This window comes from Enhydra lutris, unplaced genomic scaffold (genome assembly GCF_002288905.1).
Source record: "Enhydra lutris kenyoni isolate GAN:26980312 unplaced genomic scaffold, ASM228890v2 scaffoldscaffold28, whole genome shotgun sequence".
Taxonomy (NCBI): Eukaryota; Metazoa; Chordata; class Mammalia; order Carnivora; family Mustelidae; genus Enhydra; species Enhydra lutris.
In genome coordinates this window covers 22,341,711-22,365,086 of record NW_019154112.1, presented here as the reverse complement: position 1 = coordinate 22,365,086, position 23,376 = coordinate 22,341,711, and the positions used below count along the sequence as shown (strand labels likewise).

The following is a 23,376-nucleotide window of genomic DNA, read 5'->3' as shown; positions in this document are numbered from 1 at the left end:
GAAGCTTCTCAGATCAGAAACCATAAACAAGCGTGTCATTTGTATATTTTATTTTATAATGAAACTGCCAAAATGTTTTCCAGAGTAGCCCATGAGTTGAAATCTAATGTTTAATACCTTTGGAATTTATACTTCCCACAAATGACACCAAAGATTCAATATCAAATAAATTTGTAATGCTTTTGAGGCATGGATTTGAATCCCATATTTTATAAGCCTATTTTCTTGGAATGAGTCACTTTACAGGCAGATGAGACAAGTGGTCGGTTTAGCTTTTATATCATAGTGAAATTTTATTTTTCTCTACTCATTAACTCTGTTATGTATGCTTATATACTTTTTAGGAGTTTTTAATTGTTATTAATAAAATAATACACCTTTACATGTTTAAAGGCATACCCAATTAATTTTGTCCTCAAATTAAGCCCTTCCAATGTTCAGGGATTGAACTCCTGAGTGCTATATTAAGTCTGTAACTAAATACAGGTGCTGTTTTATTGTAATACCCACTTATGCAAGTGCCATTACCTTACTGGTCTCCCTTAAAATTTGTTTATAAATGGTTCTTTCACATTTATCCCTTGTAAACAGCTCTTGTGATAAATGCGTATCTTTAGACAGTGGTTAGAGGGTGTAGCTTCTCTAGCAGGACAGCTTCAAGCTTGTTTATTTTTTGGCTTAGCTCTTTTACATAATATCTCAAATTCCATGCTCACAGCTGTTGCATTTTTTTCCATGACGTGATTTTCTGCTTGTATCTGTCATTGCCATTTGATGAGAACTGTAGTGTTTTATTTTTTTCCATCTTCATTTGTTTTTTTTTTTCCCCTTCATAATTAACTGTGTGTCTTTGTCTTCATGGCTTTATTTTACGTTCATGGTCCTTTTTGATGTCTCTGGTTTTGCCGTTTACGCATAGCTCGAGTGATTTTTTTTTTTTTTTTATAGTTGCAGTGTACATATTTACCTAGATAAAGCTTGGGAATCAATACAGTTTTTTAAAGCACTTCATGCATTTTAGCTTCTACATAGATAATAGGTGTTTAGCTTCACATGTTACAGGAGTTCAAAGTTACATTTTAAAATTTAGGAAATAACTGCTAAGAAAATTAAAGATTTTTGTAAACAACCAGTAATTAACTACTGTCTTAAGCAATTACAAATAATAGATGTGATTTTCATGGGATCACTGGATGCTGTCCCTACATGAACTGGAATTATCAAATGAACACTCCACCTCAGTAAACCTTAGGGAACTATACTATAATCCAATGGATTGATTCGGTCAAGTAAATAAAAACCGTATTTCTTTGTTAAAAATGAGTCCAGTGTAGGTACAAAAAATAACTTTAATGTACATCGAAAATGTCATTAATTAGTAGTATGATACCATGCATATTAAGTGAACAACTTGATGAAGATTTCTCAACCATGGTACCATAGACATTTTAGGTCAGATAATTTCTTAATGCAGGTGGCTGTCCTGTGTATGGAAGTAGGTTTAACAACATCCCTGGCTTCTACCCAGTACATGCCAATAGCATAAACATGTGTTGTTTTGTTTTCTTGTATCAATTTAATCCTTAGGCTCTCTATACTTTTGGACTTTGTTGGTAAAAATTTTGAGCCTAGGGATGGGGACAGGATTGTCTCCACTAAAAGAGCTAAGTGGATCCTTTTATCTTCCTTGTTTGTTAGCTCTGCCTTAGTATGTGTGCTGAACCTTTTCTGCTCTCCCCACCCTTTCAGCAAAACTTGTGGCCCTGTTTCCCATTTCCTGACAACGTCTCTGTATGATTAGTGACTGGTAACATCTTTTGAGCTGAGGAGTTAATACTGGATAATGGCTTTGTGGGTTACCCTCTCAAATCAGGTTTGAGTTTCCATAGTCCTGAGTCTGAAAAAGCTGGGTTAAGTGGAAAATTTTAAATTAGGGCAGAGCCCTTGACAAAGATATTTTTGGTCAAATTAGTCTTTTAGTGCTTGTAGCACATCATGGAGCTGAATTTTGTTTGAATCTATACAACGGAGAACATGACTTCAAAAGATTGGAAAGTCCCTTATTTGATAGAGATAAAGTCTGGTGTGGCATCTTACACAGTGAAGGAGAGAATGAATGACAGTTTGTGGGCATTGTGAGGGTTGGGGTATGAGCTTGGTTAGGCAGATTTGAATTCCTAAGAGAAATCCCTGAATTATCCTGGCTATGATAAATTTCTTTATCACCTAAATGCCGTCAAACCATCAAATCTCAGGAGTTCTTACTTTGAATCAGCTCTTGAATATTCTTGTCACTACTTGACTGGGTGTTTGAACACTGAAAGATTTAGCTACTTGTCTCCCCTCCACTCCCCTGATACTGCCAGACTAATTGTTTTAAAGACTGGTTTTGTTGAATCACAAAAGTCTCCTGTGTCCCTCCACACCTGGCTCCACTGTGTCTGTTCAAATTTGTCCCGTTTGTTCCTAGTGAAAGGAGCCTGCTTTCCAGCAGTTTTGTTTTTGTTTTTAACTAATTCATGAATATATCAAGCTCATACCTGTTCCGTGCTTTTGCTGTTTTTCACTCTTGTGTGGGGTTAAAACATTCCTTGCTGCCTGATCGCATTCTTACTTATCACCCTAGGTTCAGCTGAAGCCTATGTCCTGCACAGGGATATACGTAAATAGTTTATTCTGTATTGATTTCTACTTGCTTTAATCTGAAAGCATTGACTATAGGCAGTACTCATTTTGGCCCTTATCAATATATGGCTTTGTTCAAAGTGGTAACAGTTTTGTGTGTATGTTTCGGCTATTCAGCTAATTAATACATTTCTGGAAGGCAAGTATTTCTGGTTTCTATATTCCATTAGTATGTGAGTATATGCGTAACAGGTACCTAGTAAAAATTTACATTCATGGATGTCCAGGTACTGATTGCATTCTATTTTAAAATATTGTAAAACCCAAATGCAGAAAATGTATAGAAACTGATAGGACCATGTATAGTCCCAGATTAAAATGAAGAAAGGTGACCTTTCTGGATGTCAGAGAAAGGAAGGTGTTTTTTCTTAAGTGAGAAACAGTAAATAGAGGTACCTTGGAAAAGGAAAACCAACTAGTGGCTTGTAAAAGGAAATCTGTTTAGCTTATTTGTAACATGTATGTGAATTATGGTGCAATTAATGACACTTTGGATGTGAAGTGTATGTCATATTGAGTTACTGTCAGTCGAGGAAATGAATAAATGCAAAACTGTTGGTTGATGTGGATCACAAAAAAATATCATTACAGAATCCTAACTGATCTTCATGTCCTTCCTTTCAGATACGCAGATACCTCTCATCACTGCACCAATGGACATTTGAAAGTGCTGTTGTCAGATGCTTGGAATCATGGAAACCTCATCGATGCTGTCCTCATTGAATGATGAGTGTAAATCAGACAATTACATTGAGCCTCACTACAAGGAATGGTATCGAGTAGCCATTGATGCACTCATTGAACATGGGTTAGAAGCATACCAAGAATTTCTTGCCAAGGAACGAGTATCAGACTTTCTAGCCGAGGAAGAAGTTAATTATATTCTGAAAAATGTCCAGAAAGTTGCACAAACTACGGCTCACGGTACTGATAACTCCTACGACGATACCTCATCTTCAGGGACTTACTGGCCCATTGAGTCCGATGTGGAAGCTCCAAATCTTGACTTGGGCTGGCCGTATGTGATGCCAGGACTCTTGGGGGGCACCCATATAGACCTCCTCTTTCATCCACCGAGAGCACAATTACTTACAATTAAGGAAACTATTCGGAAGATGATCAAAGAAGCAAGAAAGGTAATATTTTCATTTCTAAATGAAATTTTTCTTTTAAGTGAATTTTTTTTTCATCGAAGTAGAGTTGACACACAATGTGACACTAGTTTCAACGTGTATAACGTAGTGATTCAACAAGTCTGCCTTATCTGGTGCTCACCACAAGTGTACTAACTCTACCACCATACAACACTATTATGATACCATTGACTATATTCCCTATGTTGTACTTTTCATCCCTGTAACTTATTCATTCCACTCTAAACGAAAAATATGTGGAAAATGCACCAGAGTAATATAGCAGGTATGTTAAAAGAATCTCTGTATGTGTGGACCATGCCTATTATTCTCAGAAAATACACATATGAGTACATAGGAGGGTTGTACTTCCCATATCTTGTGTATATTTAACAGAGTGGTTAGGTCCCTGCTACAGGAGATTTCTGTCTTTTAATGTACCTTCTTCTGCCTGTGAAGGTGAGGGTATATGAACCGGCAACAAGCTGATGTGATATATTCATTGAGTTAAAAGCACTCACGTTTTCCTTAATCTCTGAAAGGAAATATGTTATTGGGAAATCTGGTGAAATTTTTTTTGTCCTCAAAAGGACTGAACCCTGATTCTTGCTCTGGACATAGTTTGCACTATTAAATAAACCATAGATTTATTTATTAATTTCCTCAGTTGTGTGGAAACAGTATAAAATCAGGCATGACAATGTAAAATTCTGAGGTAAGGTCCTGAAGTACTTAGCATTTTAGGCCTCTGTGTTCTTTATTAAATATTTATATTGCCTTATAAATCTCAGAAATTCTTTTTTAGGGCTTGAATAAAACTGTAGAAATTTTCTTTAAATCAATCAAGTAAAAGTTATTGAGTGTTTGCTAGGTAATCAGTACCATGATAGACAATTTTGAGATGACAACAAAATTACCTAAGCTGTTTATTGAACCCAACCTAGAGTTTTAAAATGAAAGGTTAAGGAGTTATGATTTTTCACTATAAAGTTTCTGTTTCTTTCTCTTTTTTTTTCTTTTTTTAAAGATTTTATTTGACAGAGATAGCGAGAGAGGGAACACAAGCAGGGGGAGTTGGGGTGGGGTGGGGAGGGGAAGCAGGCTTCCTGCTGAGCAGGGAGCGGAGACCAAAGCAGGGCTTAGTCCCAGGACCCTGGGATCATGGCCTGAGCAAACACTCAACAACTGAGCCACCCAGGCATCCCTAAGGTATCAGTTTCTTACAGATGCCATGCAATATAGAAATGTAGATCTAAAAGGGACCTGAGGATCCACACATACATGACATTGCTTTGTTTCATGTCACTAAGACCCGGAAATGCTCCAAAAGCTTGCTTTTATGAAGTACAGAAGTATAAGACTCTTGAAATTCTCAGTGACCTTATCGTTTGCAAGATAGGCAACTAAAAGCCTCCTAATCATGTTAGGGAAACGCAGTGTTCTGGGGCTAATGTCAACTGTGGACTTTGCAAAAATAAGGTGACTTTTTCCCCCCCATGCCTTTTGAATTCAAATAACCTGGCTTTTAGCCATAAACTTAGCAGTATTACATGAAAGAAAGTACTAATCTAGTCTATTTGTTAAAAATTACCTATAAAAGCAGGCACATGGTAGGTGTCCAAACTTACTGAATGAATTAAACTGTTAGTTCAATTTTCTGAATTGAACCATGAGTATTTTTATCTTTTTTTTAAAATTTTATTTATTTATTTATTTAATTTTATTTATTTACTTAACAGAGAGAGTGAGAGAGAGCACAAGCAGGGGGAGCAGCAGAGGGAGAGAGAAACAGCAGGGAGCCCAATGTGGGACTCAATCCCGGACTCTGGGATCATGACTTGAGCCGAAGGCAGACACTTAACCATTTGAACCACCGAGGCACCCCGAGTATTTTTAACACTACCATCCTATGCTCTGTGGACACATTATATAATTGTATTTTGTAAAACAATAGAACAAAAGCCAAGAATATACATGAATTCTTGTAAAGGTAGAATAACAGATATCAAGTACTGTAACATTTGCTCATTTCTGTTTCAAGAGACAGTATGTTTTTGGACTATAATAAAAACTGAAAATTTGAAACATCACTGAAGACTAAGATTATTATTATGGTAAACTTAGTTATGAATTCATGAGCCTACATCACAGCTAGTTTTCTTTGGAGCATTGTATTTCTGTGGTAGAAAATGAAATTCAGGAGATATCCTAAGTTCGTGGGCTAGCACTCACTGGAAACTGAACATCCGTCATGACCGTTTGATGTGTTTTTTTCTTTCTTTCTAATGTGGTGGCTATTTACTTAGTGAGCCTCTAAAAGTAATATTCTCTGCCTGGTCATTGTCTGCTGGGAGCTCCCACTTGCATTGGCAAGATGAGAAACGTGAAGTCCATACTGTAAAACAGTGATCTAATGTTCTGCTTCTCTTCCACAAAATCGAAGCAGCATGAAATTAGAAGGAGAATTTACCTTTATTGGATTTTATGTGTATATATTCCAAGAAAGAATTATTTGAACCTTGTGCATTTGAATATAAATCATACTAGATAACATAGTGTTTTGTTTTGTTTTCCAAAAGTGTTGGGGAACATTTTGATTTCTGCCAAGATGCATTAAATATTGAGGTCAAGTGGTCTATATATGTATGTAACATGTATTTCTCCAGTCTTTTGGAAATATCTTTGTGTGTCACTATGTCTATTTAATGATTTTTGAAGGATCCAGTACTCCAGAAAAGAAAAAGTTATTGAACTAATTTTTACAAAATGTTACACTATTTAGCCCATAACTGGACAAAGTCTTGTGAAAAAAAATTTAAAATAAGAAGAGCAAATATTATTTTGAAGTAAAATTTCATCAGAACACATTGCTTTGTAGATTAAGTGTGGTTTTCATGACTGTTATTTACTTAGCAGATAAGTCAGGTTCTTATAATCTTTGGAATCAAAGGAAGCTTATTATCAGGGTCAACTTTCTGTTTTCAAATTATTTTCAGAAGGCGAATTCTCTTTATTGGATAACTCTCAGTGAATTGTCATGGCATTATGAAGAAGATGGTATTTTTTCCATAAAGTGTTTGAGTAATATATATTTTAATGAATAGAACAAATTTTCTTGGCTTTAGATTTCTTAGGGAGATTCTTTAATCAACATTATGAAACTACTGAGATATGAAGCCAAACAAGTAGGTCAAGGAACCGGCAAAGCAGAACCCAAGGAAAGTGATCTCAGAGAATAATTTAAGTGCATTTTCACTGTCCTGTTTGCAATTGACAGAAAGTACTTACAAAAAAAAAATTTTTTTTAAATAAATAAATCATGGAAAAATCTTAAAATAATGAAAAGAATCCAAAAAGCACTTCTCTAAGAGGTCCAAGCATTGCAAGTCTGACTACCAAATTAACTTTCTAGTCCCTTGAAAAAGGAAATAAAAATGAAACTATATCATATCTATCTTTATTGGAAATACTTTGTTTTTAAATTTCACTGATTTATGTGCTCTTGTTTCTATCTCAAGTGAGACAGTCTCTGAATCATTCTATTTTACAAGCAAAATATAATCTTTATAGTATTTCAAAGATCCATAGATTTTTCTTTTAACTTACTCATTTTATTTTTGCCAGTTGTCACTCAGAAATTTTATAAAGGTGGGCACCTGGGTGGTTTAGTCAGTTAAGGGTCTGCCTTCAGCTCAGGTCATGGTCCCTGAGTCCTGGGATCGAGTCCCACATTGGGCTCCTTACTCAGTGGGGAGTCTGCTTCTCTCTCCCTCTGCTGCTCTTTCTCTCTGTGTCAAATTAAAAAAAAAAAAAATCTTGAAAAAAAGTTGTATAGAGGTTTTTTGTTTTATTTTCTTGCTTTTTCCTTTTGTATGTTTTTTCTTTATATGTCTCCTTACTTTGTCATTAGAGAATTTTCCTTTGGGAAAATCCAATTAGGAATAACTTCTTTCCATACCAGAAAATAGCTCAGAATCCTGTTGAGACAACATGCATCCACTGGAGATGGAGATGCTAAGTCTGTTTTCCATACCAGAAAATAGCTCAGAATCCTATTGAGGAATAACTTCTTACTTGTGCCCTAAATGCTCCATATTCTTATTGACTGGCTCTTTTTTCTAACTCCTTCCTATTTTTCTCTATGTGGTTGCCATAATTATATTCAGGTCAACTTTATATCATCTGATAGCATCTAGCAAGACTTTTCCCAGGTAATTACTTGTCTCTCAAGAGGTGTTCCCAAGATGATACATGCATGTATTCCTAATTACTGTGAACACTTCTTATGAAAGTATCCTCTCTAATTACTTTAAAGAGTAATCTTTCATTAAAGTAATTTTTCTTCTAGTCTCTCTGCGGATATCCCAAAAATTATGATTTCTTCTGATAGTCTTCAATATGGGAATACTTAATCAGAATGCTCTTTTCATCTGGTTCCTTATTCTAGGCTACCTATCTTCTGTGAGGTATGAATCTTACTCTTGTGAAACAGGGACTCAAGAAGACACATAAGCATGAATCTAGTGAGAATTAGGGCAGAGTAGTTCCTGAGGTGTTCAGTACTGTCTCTCCTGAGTCACTGCTGTTGGGTGTGGCTGTTATGGCCTGGGGAGCTATTAGTAATACAGGGAAACATTAACCAACAATTGGCCCATGGCCACAAATGGGAAGGTGAACAGTCCATGGGGCTTTTCCTAGGATTTGCCTGGCATTGTAAAGGTAGTGCTAGACTAGAAGCTCTGTTATCAGGGGTCTACCACTAACTAGTCAAGAGACTGAACAGGTCATGGTACCTCCCCAGGTATCTTCATTTATGTAGTGAAAGATATGAAGCAAAGCCTTTCGGTGTTTTTTAAAATCTAGTGTTTCTATCCAGATCTCTAACAGTGCTTACCAATTCACGATTATTTCAATATGTTATACTCCTTGCTGAGTTAGTCTATTATATGAATATTTTTTTGTGTCCTAGTGTGTCATTTCCATCTGCATGACTTTGTGGTCATATCCTGCCCACTAAGTGATATTAATATATTTATCAGGGCTTTTATTAGGCTAGGATCATCACTGCCTTGATGCTCCTGATTTTTATTAAGAATTTCCTCTCTGCCCTCCCTATTGCAGCTCTCACTGTGAATCTTTTCATTCTTTGAACTTGAGTCAAAATTTGTATTTTTTTGTTTTGTTTTGTTTTTTCCCCAGGAAGTGTTTGTGTAGTCAGATTTAATGACATTTTTTATCCTGTGACATTTGTGTGTATAATTGGGAGAGGGCAAGATCTTGTTAAAAATGCACTGGCTTTGCTGTGTGAACTGTTGCTGTGTCTGTTTCGGAGTCTGCTCTCTGCACTGAGCTCCTGTGACATACAGGGAGAGAACACTTTCCACATTCTCCCCAGTTCATTTACCTGCTCCCTTCCTATACTATTAGCAGTAAGTCTGATGATACAGTATACAGTTTTTAACACAATTGCTTAAGGGAGGGGAGAGGAGAGAAGATAGCATGTAGGGACTCTGACCTTATTGCAAGATCAAGTTTTGGGCTTTCTTTGTTGACTTGAAAACTTACATGGACAAAATACTGTAGCTTCTTTGCTCTTTCCCTTTCTTTTTAAATTACCCAAATTTCAAATAATGCTCTTTTTTTTTTTTTTTTTTTTTTTTAAGAGGCTTCAGGGTATGAAGGCTCTGAATCTTGGGGTCAATTAGAGCTGGGTTAATCCCAGCTCAAACAGCTGTTTGTATGATCTATTATACTACAAACTCTCTGAGCTTTATTTTTCCCACCTGTAAAATGGAGTTGCTAATACTCCATAGGCTCCCTGTGAGGATGGAGTTGAGGTAGTTGACATGTCATACATGACACATAACACACATTCATCCATTCGTTCATTCATTCATTCATTTTAAAGATTTTATTTACTTATTTGTCAGAGCACAAGGAGGGGGAGCAGCAGGCAGAGGGAGAAGCAGGCTCCCCTGCTGAGCCAGAGGCCAGATGTGAGACTCCATCCCAGGACTCTGGGATTGTGACCAGAACGGAAGACAGACATTCAATAGACTGAGCCACCCAGGTGCCCAAACTCAGATTCGTTTAGGGCCAAGCTAGAAAAATAACTGCAGGGGAGAAGAAGGCATGTGGTATTCCATTCCAGCAGGGGGTGAAAAGAACAAGGGCAGAGGGAAGATAACTTGACTTTGTAGGCATTCTTGTTTAAAATGTAATAAATGAAACGTACCTTGAGGCTAAATGAGATAAGGTTAAGACCTCAAGTGCACATTGAGGCCTCTTATCAAAAGTTCACTTTCCTGAGAATAAGAGGATATTACCGTCTTTTGCTTATCTGTCCCTCTAATGAGATGTAAAATGTAATGGCGGTTTGCTGTGGGAGCCTTTTTGAGATGATGAGGGCTGTAACACCAGATTGACATTTTGTATTTAAAGGATTCTGCCTGCCCTTCCATAGTTGCCACAGATTCATTTTGTGGTGTATACTTTTATATTAATTCTTCTTCTTTTTTTTTTAAAGATTTTATTTATTTATTTGACAGACAGAGATGACAAGCAGGCAGAGAGAGAGGGAGGAAGCAGGCTCCCTGCTGAGCAGAGAGCCCGATATGGGGCTCGATCCCAGGACCCTGGGGTCATGACCTGAGCCGAGGGCAGAGGCTTTAACCCACTGAGCCACCCAGGCGCCCCTATATTAATTATTCTTTTTTAAACTAGTCACTCTTGAAATTATCTTGAAAAAAATTGTTGGTTTTTATCATCAGGACTAAAAATGGGATCTGGTTTTGAGTAATGGATTTCTGTTATGTAATCTAGTAACAGTATCTGGTAATATATACCGAGCATCTATGTGTTAGGCACTGTGCTAAGCACTTTACCTGCATTACCTTAAAGTGACCTTTACAACTATACTGTCAATTACATACTTTTATCATCCATATTTTACTGATGGATAATCTGCTTTTTTATGATAGGTATGACTCCAAAATGACCATAATTGGAAAGCAGGGATGACATCCTATTCCTAAATGGTGGTATTAGAAGATATGGTGGAGAGGCCCTAGGATTAACACTAGATGGTGGAGATGTAGAATCACTGGTTTCTAAGTGAACCAAATGCAAAGCCATTATGGGCTTGCTATTAGAAGTCACAGTAATGTGGGATGCTTGTGTGGCTCGGCTGGTTAAGCGTCTGCCTTCAGCTCAGGTCATGATCCCAACGTCCTGGGATCGAGTCCTGCATTGGGCTCATTGCACAACAGGGAGCCTACTTCTCCCTCTGCCTCTTCTGCCTGCAGCTCTCCATGCTTCTGCTCTCTCTTTCTCTGACAAATAAATAAAAAATCTTAAAAAAAAAAGGAGTCACAGTAAGTGCCAGCCACTGACAGAAGGTTATGATTAAGTTGATGAGAGGTGGGATTTGGATGCAGACTACATCAGGAGGCACTAAAAAGAAATGGGTTCTCTTGAGTTTATATGCAGGGGAAATTTGAAGAAGTAAGAGAAGGGACAGTCACATAATGATGTTGTCCTTTGGCCTCTCTAGGCTTCAGCTGTGAGGGGGATCAGTCCGTCTTTGCCCAACTTTATAGGTAAAAAAAATATGACAGTGTGTTCAGTCATTCCAGCAAATATTTAATGCCTGCTGTATGTCAAGTACTGTTCTAAATTCTATGGATAAAGTATATAAGGTATATAAGAAATAAATAAAGTATATAAGAATATACTTTATAAAATATATTCTATAAAGGATAAAGTATATAAGAAACCTTGCCTATGAATGGAGCTTACGTACAAATGAGGTAGATAATAAGCATAATAAATGCTTATGGAGAAAAAAACTGAGCACAAATATGGTTGGGTCAGGAGGACTGAGAGTGGTAATGGTGTTAGTCTGCATTTTAAATAGCGTGCTCAGAGGGTACCTCATCAAGAAAGCAACAGTTGAAGAAAGAGGAAATGAGCCATGCATATCTCTGCAGCAGAGCTGGCTAGACATAGGGTAGGCTATAGGGCAGGGACAGGGCTTCCTGTTTGTTAAAGGATGCCATTAAGGATGCCAGTTGGTGGACTCAGGAAAACGGGGACATGAGTTAGTGGGTTCAGAGAAGTAACCCGGAGGCCCGCATGAACTGTTATGCTCTATGTAAAATTGGGAGCCACTGGAGAATTTTGAGCAGCAAAAGAAAGATACAATCAATTTCAAATATGCTATATTAAAGGGTTCATCTGGCTTCAATATTGAAAATAACTGTTGGGCTCAAGAATAAGCACATCAGAGGCTCTGAAAATAATTCAAGTGTGAGATGATGATGTGTTAGATGGTCAGGATGGCAGCAGTGATGGTTAGTTTTTGGATATATTTTGAAGACAGTAAATGTAGTTGTGAAATAAGTTACAGAATATCAAATTACTTCAGAATTTTTGGCCTGAGCAGTTGGAATGATGGCATTGTCATTTGAAGGTGGCGTCAGTCATCAGAGATTTGGAATCAGGAAGCACAGAGACCAGGTTACAGAGGCCTGGAAGTTTCTATTTTCACCACTTCCCCAGGATGGTTGATCAGTAACCTAGCCACCAACACCTACAGACATGTCTGAAAAGCTATTTGGGAATCACATCTGAATCCAAACACAGACTGGATTTGGAGATCAGTCTTGATCCTCAAGACGGTGTAGGTGAGGGATGAAAAGTAACTTACATAAGATTCAGATACAAAGTAATGGGCAGATACAGAGTGAGAGATAAGAAGACTGGCTGGCTGGATGCTGACACAGGACCTGATAAAGCAGGAGCTTACATAACCTGCTGAGACGTGGAGGCTCCCAAAGGCAATTATTTTGCAACTCTCATATGCTGGGTCAGATGAGTGAAAGACAGAATAAGATACTGGAAAGTTGTCACTTGGGAGGTCACTTTTTTCACAGGTCATTTGGGTGGATAAATTTGGCATTTTCAGATAGTAGGGAATGTGGTGTGGTTTTGAAAAAAAGGCATGGGTTGGTGGGAGGGGTAGATTGGGATCAAATTGTAGAGGTCTTTCAAAACAAGTTCAGTGGTTGTGGCCAGTAGGAAGTCATGAGACAGGGAAAAACACTGGGCAGAGATAAGGAAATAAAATCTAGATGTTTTCTTCCTTGTAAGAGAAGTGGATGGATCGGGAAGTATATGCACATAAGTGTGTGTATACATTGTAACACCTCTGTAGATCTCTGAAATTGAATGTTGATATGTAATATACTTGAGATCATACTTGAAATTATGTATAAAAATTTGCCTCCGGGGCTGCCTGGGTGGCTCAGTGGGTTAAGCCTCTGCCTTCAGCTTAGGTCCTGATCTCAGCGTTCTGGGATTGAGTCCCACATCAGGCTCTCTGCTAGGCAGGGAGCCTGCTTCCTCCTCTTTCTCTCTCTCTCTCTCTACTTGTGATCTCTCTCTGTCAAATAAATAAAATCTTTTAAAAAAAAATTGCCTCCTACTTTTTTCACTTAGGATTTTTCCCATAATAACATAATTGATTTCCTGTACTGATAATCAGTGGCATCACAAAGCAGGAACAGTGAGAGCTGTCTGGCCTGGATGCAGGTAATAAGGAAGTTCATTATCTCTAGGGAATTTAAAAATAGCAAGAAGATTCACTAAAAGGCAGTCTGCTTTTTAGTACACCATATGCTGGCAATTGTAAATAATGTCAGTGATGATATGCTGCTCCTCACCAGGGCAGATCCCTGCTCCCCCCACCCATTCTTACCCCTCCTGTCATTCGTTGGTTCAGCAGCGCTGATATGATGAGAGTCTCATGGTAATATTCCTTTCGATAGGTTCAAAGCTTCATAACTGTTTTTGTGTAATCATCAGCCACTCCATAATTAGTTGACTCGCAAAGCTTTAAAAGCAGAAAAATAGTAGTACACATTATTTTCCCCACAAGCTAACATTTTCCTTTGGGCTGTATTTTCTTATTAATAATCACCTTTCAATTTCCCCCTTAAGAATTCAAACATATTATAAACAAGTAAATAAATGTGAAAAGCAGAAACATTGCCATTTGGCTAAATATCAATCCAATAGGTGCTACTGGAAAATCCATAATCATGAACAAAACTCAGTATCTGTTTCATAGTAGTCATATTGAAGCCTGCTGAAATCCTGGAGCAGTGACTGGAAAAAAAATAAAAAAAATAAAGAGTCGTGAACCATGTAGTCTTTTTACAAATGGGCAGTTGGAAATTGAGAAAATCCAAAAGTCTGAAGTCACCCAACTCATTAGTAGCTATTAGGGCAGATAGTATGCAGGCTTCTCAATTTCCATTACCAGACTGTTTTGTTTTTTTTTTTTTTTTTTTTTAAGATTTTATTTATTTATTTATTAGAGAGCATGTGCACATGAGGCGGAGAGCAGAGGGAGAAGGTCAGATAGACTCAGCACTGAACAAGGAGCCTAATGTGGAGCTCTGTCCCAGGATCCTGAGATCATGACCTGAACCAAAATCGAGAGTCAGACACTCAACTGACAGAGCCACCCAGGCAACCCTCCATTAATCAGGCTGTATATTATGTTACTTCTCTACTGGGAAGGAGAACTAAATTTCTCAACAACATCAATAATATCTAATGTTCATTGTCGTGTGCCAGGCAGTGTTTTAGGCTCTTTATTTGTATTAACATATTCATAACCACTCTAGAAGATAGATGGCTCTATTGCTTCCTCTCAGAGGTGAGAACAAAGAGATCAAAGAACTTACACTAGGATTTAGAAGTAGGAAATGGTATTTGAGCCCCAGCAGGGAGTTCAAACAGAACACATAACCATCAGTATTACCTCTGATAGATCATTCCATGCTGGTACCATGTAGACCAGCTGAGTTCTCTTCTCACCAGGCTTTTGGGCAGGTCCTGTCACACTTGATTCCTGCTTATCTACCAGATAAAGTCCCACTCAGTAAGCATGGCATATATAAGGCTCTTGATGCGTTCTTACCTTTGTGCTTTATCTTCTTTCCTCCTCCCATCAATCACCTTAAACTCCAGTTTTATTGAATTGCCATTTTCTGGGCATGCCATGGTAGCTTATTCCTTCTTAATTTTGTAATGGTTATTCCCCCACTTGCAGCTTCTTTTCCTGTATTGTCTCCTGTACAGTTTTTAAAAATCCATGTTAATGATGAGTCATCTCCTATGATATTGCCACCTTTGTACTTGTCCTTTGATTTTAATTCTAATTCTAATTCAAGGCATGGTATACATCATTGTTTCTTTATTTAAAACATCCCATATAACTTTCATGTTCATTTTTGTAATTTTCATAGTTTTTGCTCTACTTAATTTTTGGATATTTTCTATATAGTTATCTTTAAGTCATTAATCCTTCATTTGAGTACTATTTACTATTAAACTCATCCATTGAGTTCTTAATTTTGGTATTGATATTTTTTAATCATGTAATTCTTGATTGCCTAAAAAACAGTTACTTTAAAGTCTGCTTATGAAAATACCAATATTTGGATTACCTACAGGTCTGTTTCTATTTTTTGTTTTTTCTCTTGGTGTTTGCTCATTTGGTCTGTCTTTGCATTTACTTGGGATTTTTTGATTGAATGCTGAATATTTAGTATAAAAAATTGTAGAGGTGGTCTCCATTAGATAGGATTTAGTTTTCTTTGATTTGACAGCTAAAGTAAGATTAGATACCCCCCAGATAGGGATTGGGATATAATGAGACTGAGATTTAGTCTTTCAGAATAGTGATTTATCTCCAGTTTTCCCTTACCCTTAGGGTAACACTTCTGGGATCTCCTTTAAACACTGATGTTGTTTACAGGGGCCTCTTCTCTTAGAAGAACCTGAAATCCAGTGTGATTCTCAAAATCATTCTTAAGCATTTTCCCCTCTTACCAACTTCCTTCTGTTTGGTTTCTTATCCTTTTACTCAGGCAGAAATTTTGGATTTGGCAAGTGTCTCAAGGGCATCAACACAAGGAATCTTGAGCTCACTTTATTATGATTCCCTTTGCTCTGTGATTACAGGTTATCAAGTTCTTTTCCCTTTGTGGTACTGGCCTCCAGTTTTGTTTGTTTTCTCTAACCCCCTGAGATTGCTAAAAGGTTTTCACCATAACTTACTGTTTAGTATCAGTGCCTTGCTCTGAATTGGCAAGCATGTAAAAGTGTTAGGTGAAAAAGTGGCAAGAAAAATTTGTCTTACCTTGTTATTTCTCTTCTATCTATGATCTTGGCTCCATAAACACTGGCTGCATTTATTATTTTTTTTTCTGAACCTTGTTATTTCCCATAGGAGAGTTGAGCTAATAAAATTATCATTGTCTTGTATTAGAGAAGTCCCTTTTAGTTTATTTTGAATGCGTTAGTATGATTAAGTATCACAAAATCTGTAGGTGAATTTAAGAAAAAAAAAACACATATTAGATATATATTAAGGAGTTTAAAATAAAAACCAATGATAGTTTTCATTTCAGCAGCACATATACTAAAATAGGAACAATACAGAGAAGATTAGCATGGCCCTTATGTAAGAATGACATGTAAATTCATGAAGCATTCCATAATTTTGCTGGATGGGGGATGGGTCTTAAGGAGGACATTTGTTGTGATGAGCACTGGGTATTGTATGTAAGTGATGAATCACTGATTTCTACTCCTGAAACCAATATTGCACTGTATGTTAACTAATTAAAATTTAAATAAAAATTTAGAAAAATGATAACTATCACTATTTAAATGTTTAGAAAAAATTATTTGAAATTTTCTGTCTTGTATAAAAATAAGTGCATTTCTTCTCATTCAGTGAATCAGTTAATGGCTAGTTTTATTTTATTCTTATTTGAGTATTTCCAACATGTTTATGAATGGAAACCATCCTGTATATTATTTTAACTTCTCATGCCTTTGTCAACATTTCTCTGTATAATGCATGTCGTGAAACACATTATTTTAACCATCATTCCAATGAAATTTTGTCTGCATAAATTAAAAATGATAAATTCTTGTGTTTAGAATATTAGTCAAATAGTATACGTGTGAGAATATGTTTAGGTATAGATATGCTACCTATGTAAGGATGGACATTCATGTATATATATGAGAGTATAGGTATAGACTTTTAGTTCTACATGTTTAAAATACTAGAGAGAGAACTGCAAGTCCTTGAAAAATGCAAATATTTAACTGGGAAATTTAATAGAGCTTAAGTGCTCTCAAGTTTAGGGTCTTAAAAAATTAACTCTTTGTGTCAAAAATATCATATACAGCCATATTTAATTTAATAATAGTTTATAAACTTTTTATAACTTTTGTATTTTTGTACTTTTGTATTTTTTTATTTTTTAAAGATTTTATTTATTTATTTGACAGAGCTCACAAGTAGGCCAAGAGGCAGGCAGAGAGAGAGAGAGAGAGAGTGGAAGCAGGCTCCCTGCTGAGCAGAGAGCCTGATGCGGGGCTCGATCCCAGGACCCTGGGATCATGACCCGAGCTGAAGGCAGAGGCTTTAACCCACTGAGCCACCCAGGTGCCCCGTAACTTTTGTATTTTAACACTTTCAGGTAAACTTATTTTTTAAAACAAAAGTATATATGCCATGATCTATTCAAAACATGAAGATGAAAACAACCCTGAATGAAACCAAGAGCAAGAATTTTGTAGCTTTATGTTCTTCACAGTTGTGCTCTATAAAACGCACGTTTGGGAAAGTGTAATATTAATTTTTTTCAAGTGTCTGTTTACCTTATCTTTTTCAAAAACATTTGCCACATTCAAACAGTAAATGTATCCATTGAGCTGAATACACTAACTTTTTTCTCTTTGTAAGTTACATTCCAAATAGAGTATTTCAGTTAACAGTCCAATGTGAAAAAACCATGTGGCTCATTCCTAAAATAAAAGATTGCTCTGTCAGCTGCCATTTTATGTTTTGTTATGTTTAGACCAATACTGATTCAATCAACATACCTTTTAGGATTTATTTACATAGTTTCATAGTAGCAAAATCCCTAGAGCTCAAAGCCACAGATTTCCCAGAGCTTAGTTTCACATAAATACGTGTATCCACACTGTTTTATTTTTAAGGGTGATATCAAAGAAATTGAGAGGCCAAACAGATATTTTAAAATAATACTTAAGGAAATGTGACCCAAAGAATGCACTTATTTGTTAATTCTCAATACCAGAAATAAAAAAGTCCATTTTCTGTTTTTCCTGGTTACTGCTGAAGAAACTGGTGCAGATTGCTATAACCTATGTAACAATATATTCGACTCATGTGGTCATATTAACTGAGAAGAAACAGTGATAAGAACAATTTTTTTTTTTTTTAAATTACACACTTAACATGGGGCTTAACATTTAAAACTGGACTGAACATTTTTGTTTTGCCAAGGGCTGCTTTCATAAAATCCCCAAAGCTTCCTTTCCAACTGGGGACTGTCCAAGCAAATACCTTGAAGTTTTCAGCTTTTCCACCTCAAATGCCACCCTCTCTTCTAATCAGTTTTCTTCGGAGGAAAAAACATCTGTGAGCTTGACCCACACCCCTGCGATTCTATTACTTTGATTTTTGTTTTTGTTTTTGTTTTTTATTGTAGTTGACACATGATGTTAAATTAGTTTCAGGTGTATAGGTGTATAGCCAAGTGATTCAAGGACTATATATGTCATGCCATGTTCACCACAACAAGTGTGGCTACCACCTGTCACAATACAGATTACAACATCACTGTCTTTTATTTCCATGACCCTTATTCATTCCATAACTGGAAACCTGTATTTCCCACTCCTCTTCACCCATTTTGCACCCCCCCACACCAACTACCAGTTTGTTCTCTGTATTTATAGTTAGATTCCACATATAGGTAACATCATATGGTATTTATCCTTCTCTGATTTATTTTACTTTGCATAATATCCTGTAGATCCATCCACGTTGTCACAAATGGCAACATCTCATCCTTCTTTATGGCTGAATGATATTTTGTTTATATATATATATATATATATATATATATATATATATATATATATATACACCACATCTTCTTTATCCATTTATCTAATTGACAGACATTTGAGCTGATTCTCTGTCTTGGCAATTGTAAATAATGGAACAACAAATATGGGGATGCATGTATCTTTTCAAATTAGCATTTTCATTTCTTTGGGTAAATACCCAGTAGTGGAATGATTGGGTCATATGGTAGTTCTATTTTTAATTTTTTGAAGAACCTCCTTACTGTTTTCCACAGTGGTTATACTAATTTTCATCCCTACCAAGAGCGTAGAAAGGTTTCTTTTTCTCCACATCCTTGCCAACACTTGCTATTTCTTGTCTTTTTGATTCTAGCCATTCTGACAGACGTGAAGTGATATCATTGTGGTTTTGATTTGCATTTCCGTGATGATGAGTGATGTTGAGCATCTCCTTGGATAGTATTTATATGCAAAAACATATAAAAGGAATCTTAAAGAGGACTTTATAATGGACATTTATATGTGTGATGGGTATTAACTGTTGTTTCTTAATGTTTCCTGAAAGTGAATGTTTAAAAGATTTTTCTCCTTGGGTCTGTTCTCTCTGTGCATTTTATTCCTTAGTGCTGCTTTCCACTCCACACCTTCAGCTACCATGCTACGCATGACTGTGGGGTCACCTGTCTTCTGAACATTGGCCTTGGATTCTAGCTGACCGTCCGGTGGCATCTTTACTTGTTTGGCCCACAAAACGTTTAATGCAGTGTGTCCCAAGTAACAGCTACAAGTTTATGAACTTCACAGTACCTCCCCTCCTGTCATCTCTCTGTGAAAGGCATCACCACTTTCTTAGCTACCGAGGCCATCATACTTTGGAATCACATATGATTCATCTCACATCTTACACCTCCAGTTCTATGTGGACTGGACTTAGTGACTCTCTTCTAATGAAAACAACATGGCTGAAGTGATGGTGTGACCAGGTTACAAAAGATATGATGCCTATTCCTTGCTCCCTTTCAACTACTTTCTGTGGGGAAGCCAGCTTCTGTGACTTGAGGTCACTCAGCAGTTTACAGGGAAGCCCGTGGGCTGAGGAAATAAGACCTCTTACCAACAGACATGAAAGTGAAGCATCTTGGAAACAGATAGGCCCTCCCAGCCAATTCCAGATGACTGCAACCTTGACTCTGAGTCAGAACCACTCAGTTAAGCTGCTCTCAAATTTTTCACCCACATAAACTGTGAGTTAATAAACATATGCTACTTTAAGCTGCAAAATTTGGGGAGTGATTTGCTATGCAATGATAGATCACCACCACAGGAGGCCTGAAATCTGTGAGTGAGATGAGATTCCTCCTTAGAATTCTCTTCATTTATACCACTGACCTGTTCCCGGACACTGTCTATTTGTATTGTAGTTACTCATCAATAAATTTTATACTTCGGTGAATTCAGGCAAATTTATACAAGTCTGAACTGTTTAATAACTATGTAAATACATCAGAGCTTAAAATATGAACCAATTCAATTCAGTATCAATTCAGTAACAATGTATCAATTCAGTAACCACACTTTATGTCTTAGGAGATTCTAGATCGTTTACCATCACCTCATGGTTCTTAAAAGACATTCTCAGCATCTTACGTTTCATATTCCCAATTATGTTATATGTCAACATCCATGAACCAATTAAAATATTGTAATTCTTCTAAATCAGGTTACAAGTTGCAGCCGATTTCTAAATTGAATCTATGGTTAAAGACTTGAACAAAGTGATATAGATGGGAAGTGATTCTTTTTTATAAAAACCTAAAGTTTAGCACCAAGGATTCTCCTTTGGTAACATTTATATGCAAAGAAATATAAAAAGGAATCTTAAAGAGTATCTTATAATAGCCATTTATATGTGTGAGGCCTCAATATTTATGACTATAGCCATCCTACTTCTCCATTTTGGGAGTGATTTGACAATCTAATCACTTTAAGGGTTACAAGTGCTAAAAGATAATTGGCTTTTTTGTCATCTTATTTTAACCTGAAACAGTATGTTTTATGGTGGTCAGAGAACAGTCCTCTTTAATTATGCCACCAAGGAAACTCTTCTTTTCCATTTGGACATTTATATTTGTAGAGGGTTAGTTTAAGGGTGAGAGAGAAGAGTTCTTTCTAGGCTCATATTTAACAGTGTGTAATTTGCTCTTTAATCACGTTAATTCTGTAGTATATGCAGCCGGTGGCCTTCAATGATGGTGGTATCCACTGTGCTCAGTGGCTCTCCCAGGTGTTCCATATCTAAATTCAGGAAGCAATGGATCTACCAAGAATTTATAACTCTCAAGGCCTAGAAGCATTTTTTTCTTTAATTTCCTGATAAATAGTGGTCAGATGGTATAAGTAGTCTATTGGATTCTGATGAATGTCTTGATTTTAAGATGATAGTCTCATAGGTAAATTAGGGGACTATAACCTACTTTCTATAACTTAACATATGTGTTTGATGTCTGCCAATAAAAAACACATATGCCAAAAAAATGGACAGATATAATCTGTTTTATGCAGGTGTCTAATATTTGAGAGAACATACTTGAAGAGATTTTAATTAAGAATATATGTCATCTTAGGGAACCTAAGAAACAACTCTACAGGGGTTTGTCCTTAACCATCTGGTATTTGAATTAACATTTTTATTTTTGACTGGAATAGAATGCAAAGCTCTTCCTTAAGGTTTCAGTAGATGACATGCTAGAAATGTATAGGCCCTTGGGATTTAGGCTTCTAGTGGAGAATGGCTTTGTTTGGTGAGAAAAGTATTAGAAATGAGCAAGGACAAATCTGACATTATACCTTTCAGAGAGAAATTTCAGAATATATAAGGGTACGTGGCAGCTTGGGGCTGTGGTTTTGAGTGTGGACTCTGGATCCAGACTGGCTTTGAATCCCAGCTCTACCAGCTTAGTTTTCTATTATGTGCTAGGTATGGTGCCCTGTGCCTAAAAGAATATTTCATTTGATCCTTGAAAACACTGTAGGTATGTTTTATTTTTCTGTTTTTTCAGATAAATTGAGATTTCAAGAAAGTAATTTGACCAAGATTATCAGCTGATATACATGGTAGATGGAGGACTGGAACCCGTGTCTGACTTACTGCCAAGGGTTTACAAATACTTTATTGTTGTAGACTTTGTAACTCAGAAGGGATGTGGGAAAACAGTAATAACAATAACTTCCAAATACTGGAGGGAGGGGTGAAAATGAGCATGACAAAGAGCTATTGAAACAATGATCATTCCTGAGCTGGGAGAGAACAAGTTTTGGTTTGACTGAAGCAAGCATATTCTTGGGAAGGTGAAAGGGAGGGTAAAAGGCCCCCTCTTCAGTCCTTATCATTTTAGCCTTGCATTAAGTTCTATTATATGTCTTTTTATTTCCTTGAGATTTCCTTCATGATATGTGGGTACCTTTTCTGTTCTCAGGTAGATGTGCGAGTTTGTGGTTCTTTTACTTTGACAAGCTGACAAGCAGGATGTGTTCAAACATGGTTGTTTCATCAGAGAATGTTAATACACACTCACATAACCAAGGTGATGCCTGTCCTTTTTTTTTTTTTTAAGATTTTATTTATTTATTTGACAAAGAGAGACAGCAAGAGAAGGAGAACACAAGCAGGGGAAGTGGGAGAGGGAGAAGCAGGTTCCCCACTGAGTGGGGAGCCCTATGCGGGGCTCGATCCCAGGACCCTGGGATCATGACTTGAGCCAAAGGCAGATACTTAATGGCTGAGCCACCCAGGCACCCCGAGGTGATGCTTGTTCTACCATTGAGCATGTGAAGTTCACATTCATAGTTTTAACTTTGTATGGGTTGTATGTATTATGTATAATGGTTGTTTCTGTTGAGAGACACTTAAACAAAATTAAGGAAAATGGGTTTCAAAGCCAGTAACCAAGAACATGGCATAGTTTGTTTGTTTGTTTGTTTGTTTTCAATCATTGGTTAAAATACTTTATCAACTGCTTAAAACAAAAGTATATGCCTAATGTGTTACCTTTCATGATTCGGTTGCCGGTTTATAGCATCTATCTAGAATGATGGAAAGAACCAAGAAATTGATGAATCAGCCCTAAAACAGCCAATATAGACATGACCAGAACCTACAGCTTTTTGGTGAGGCATGCTGTCTGGTCCTCCTCCAGAGCCTATTTACCTTTACTTTACACACAATTAAAATAAACTCCCTAATCTTTCCCAACCCAGATCAGATTACAACTATTACATTAGAATACAGGGAGCCATGCTGACAAGAGGAAAGATCAGTTTGATATCTTGATAACAAGAGAAAAACTGGGAAGCCGCAAAAGAATACTCTGAGCTTTAGCAGTTACAACTTAGAATGTAGTGATTGGCACGGTCAGCAACCTTCTAAATTGCCATTGTCAGTAAATATGCATTTTCACTGTTTTTTTTTATCCTGTACCATTGCTGAATTCATTTATTAGCACTAATAGTATTTTTGATTGCTTTAAGATTATACATATATATCCTCATGTATATTTATTGACATTAAAAA

At 36.7% G+C, this 23,376-nt stretch overlaps 1 protein-coding gene across 1 annotated transcript in view; it reads left to right on the top strand.

The window, feature by feature from the left end:
* Positions 1 to 3,365: 3,365 nt before the first annotated feature.
* Positions 3,366 to 23,376, top strand: part of LOC111152519 (family with sequence similarity 83 member B) — a 59,015-nt gene continuing 39,004 nt past the window's right edge. The window contains exon 1 of the mRNA XM_022511006.1: positions 3,366 to 3,821. Coding sequence (XP_022366714.1) covers positions 3,366 to 3,821 — 456 coding nt within the window. The remainder of the gene's footprint in view (positions 3,822 to 23,376) is intronic.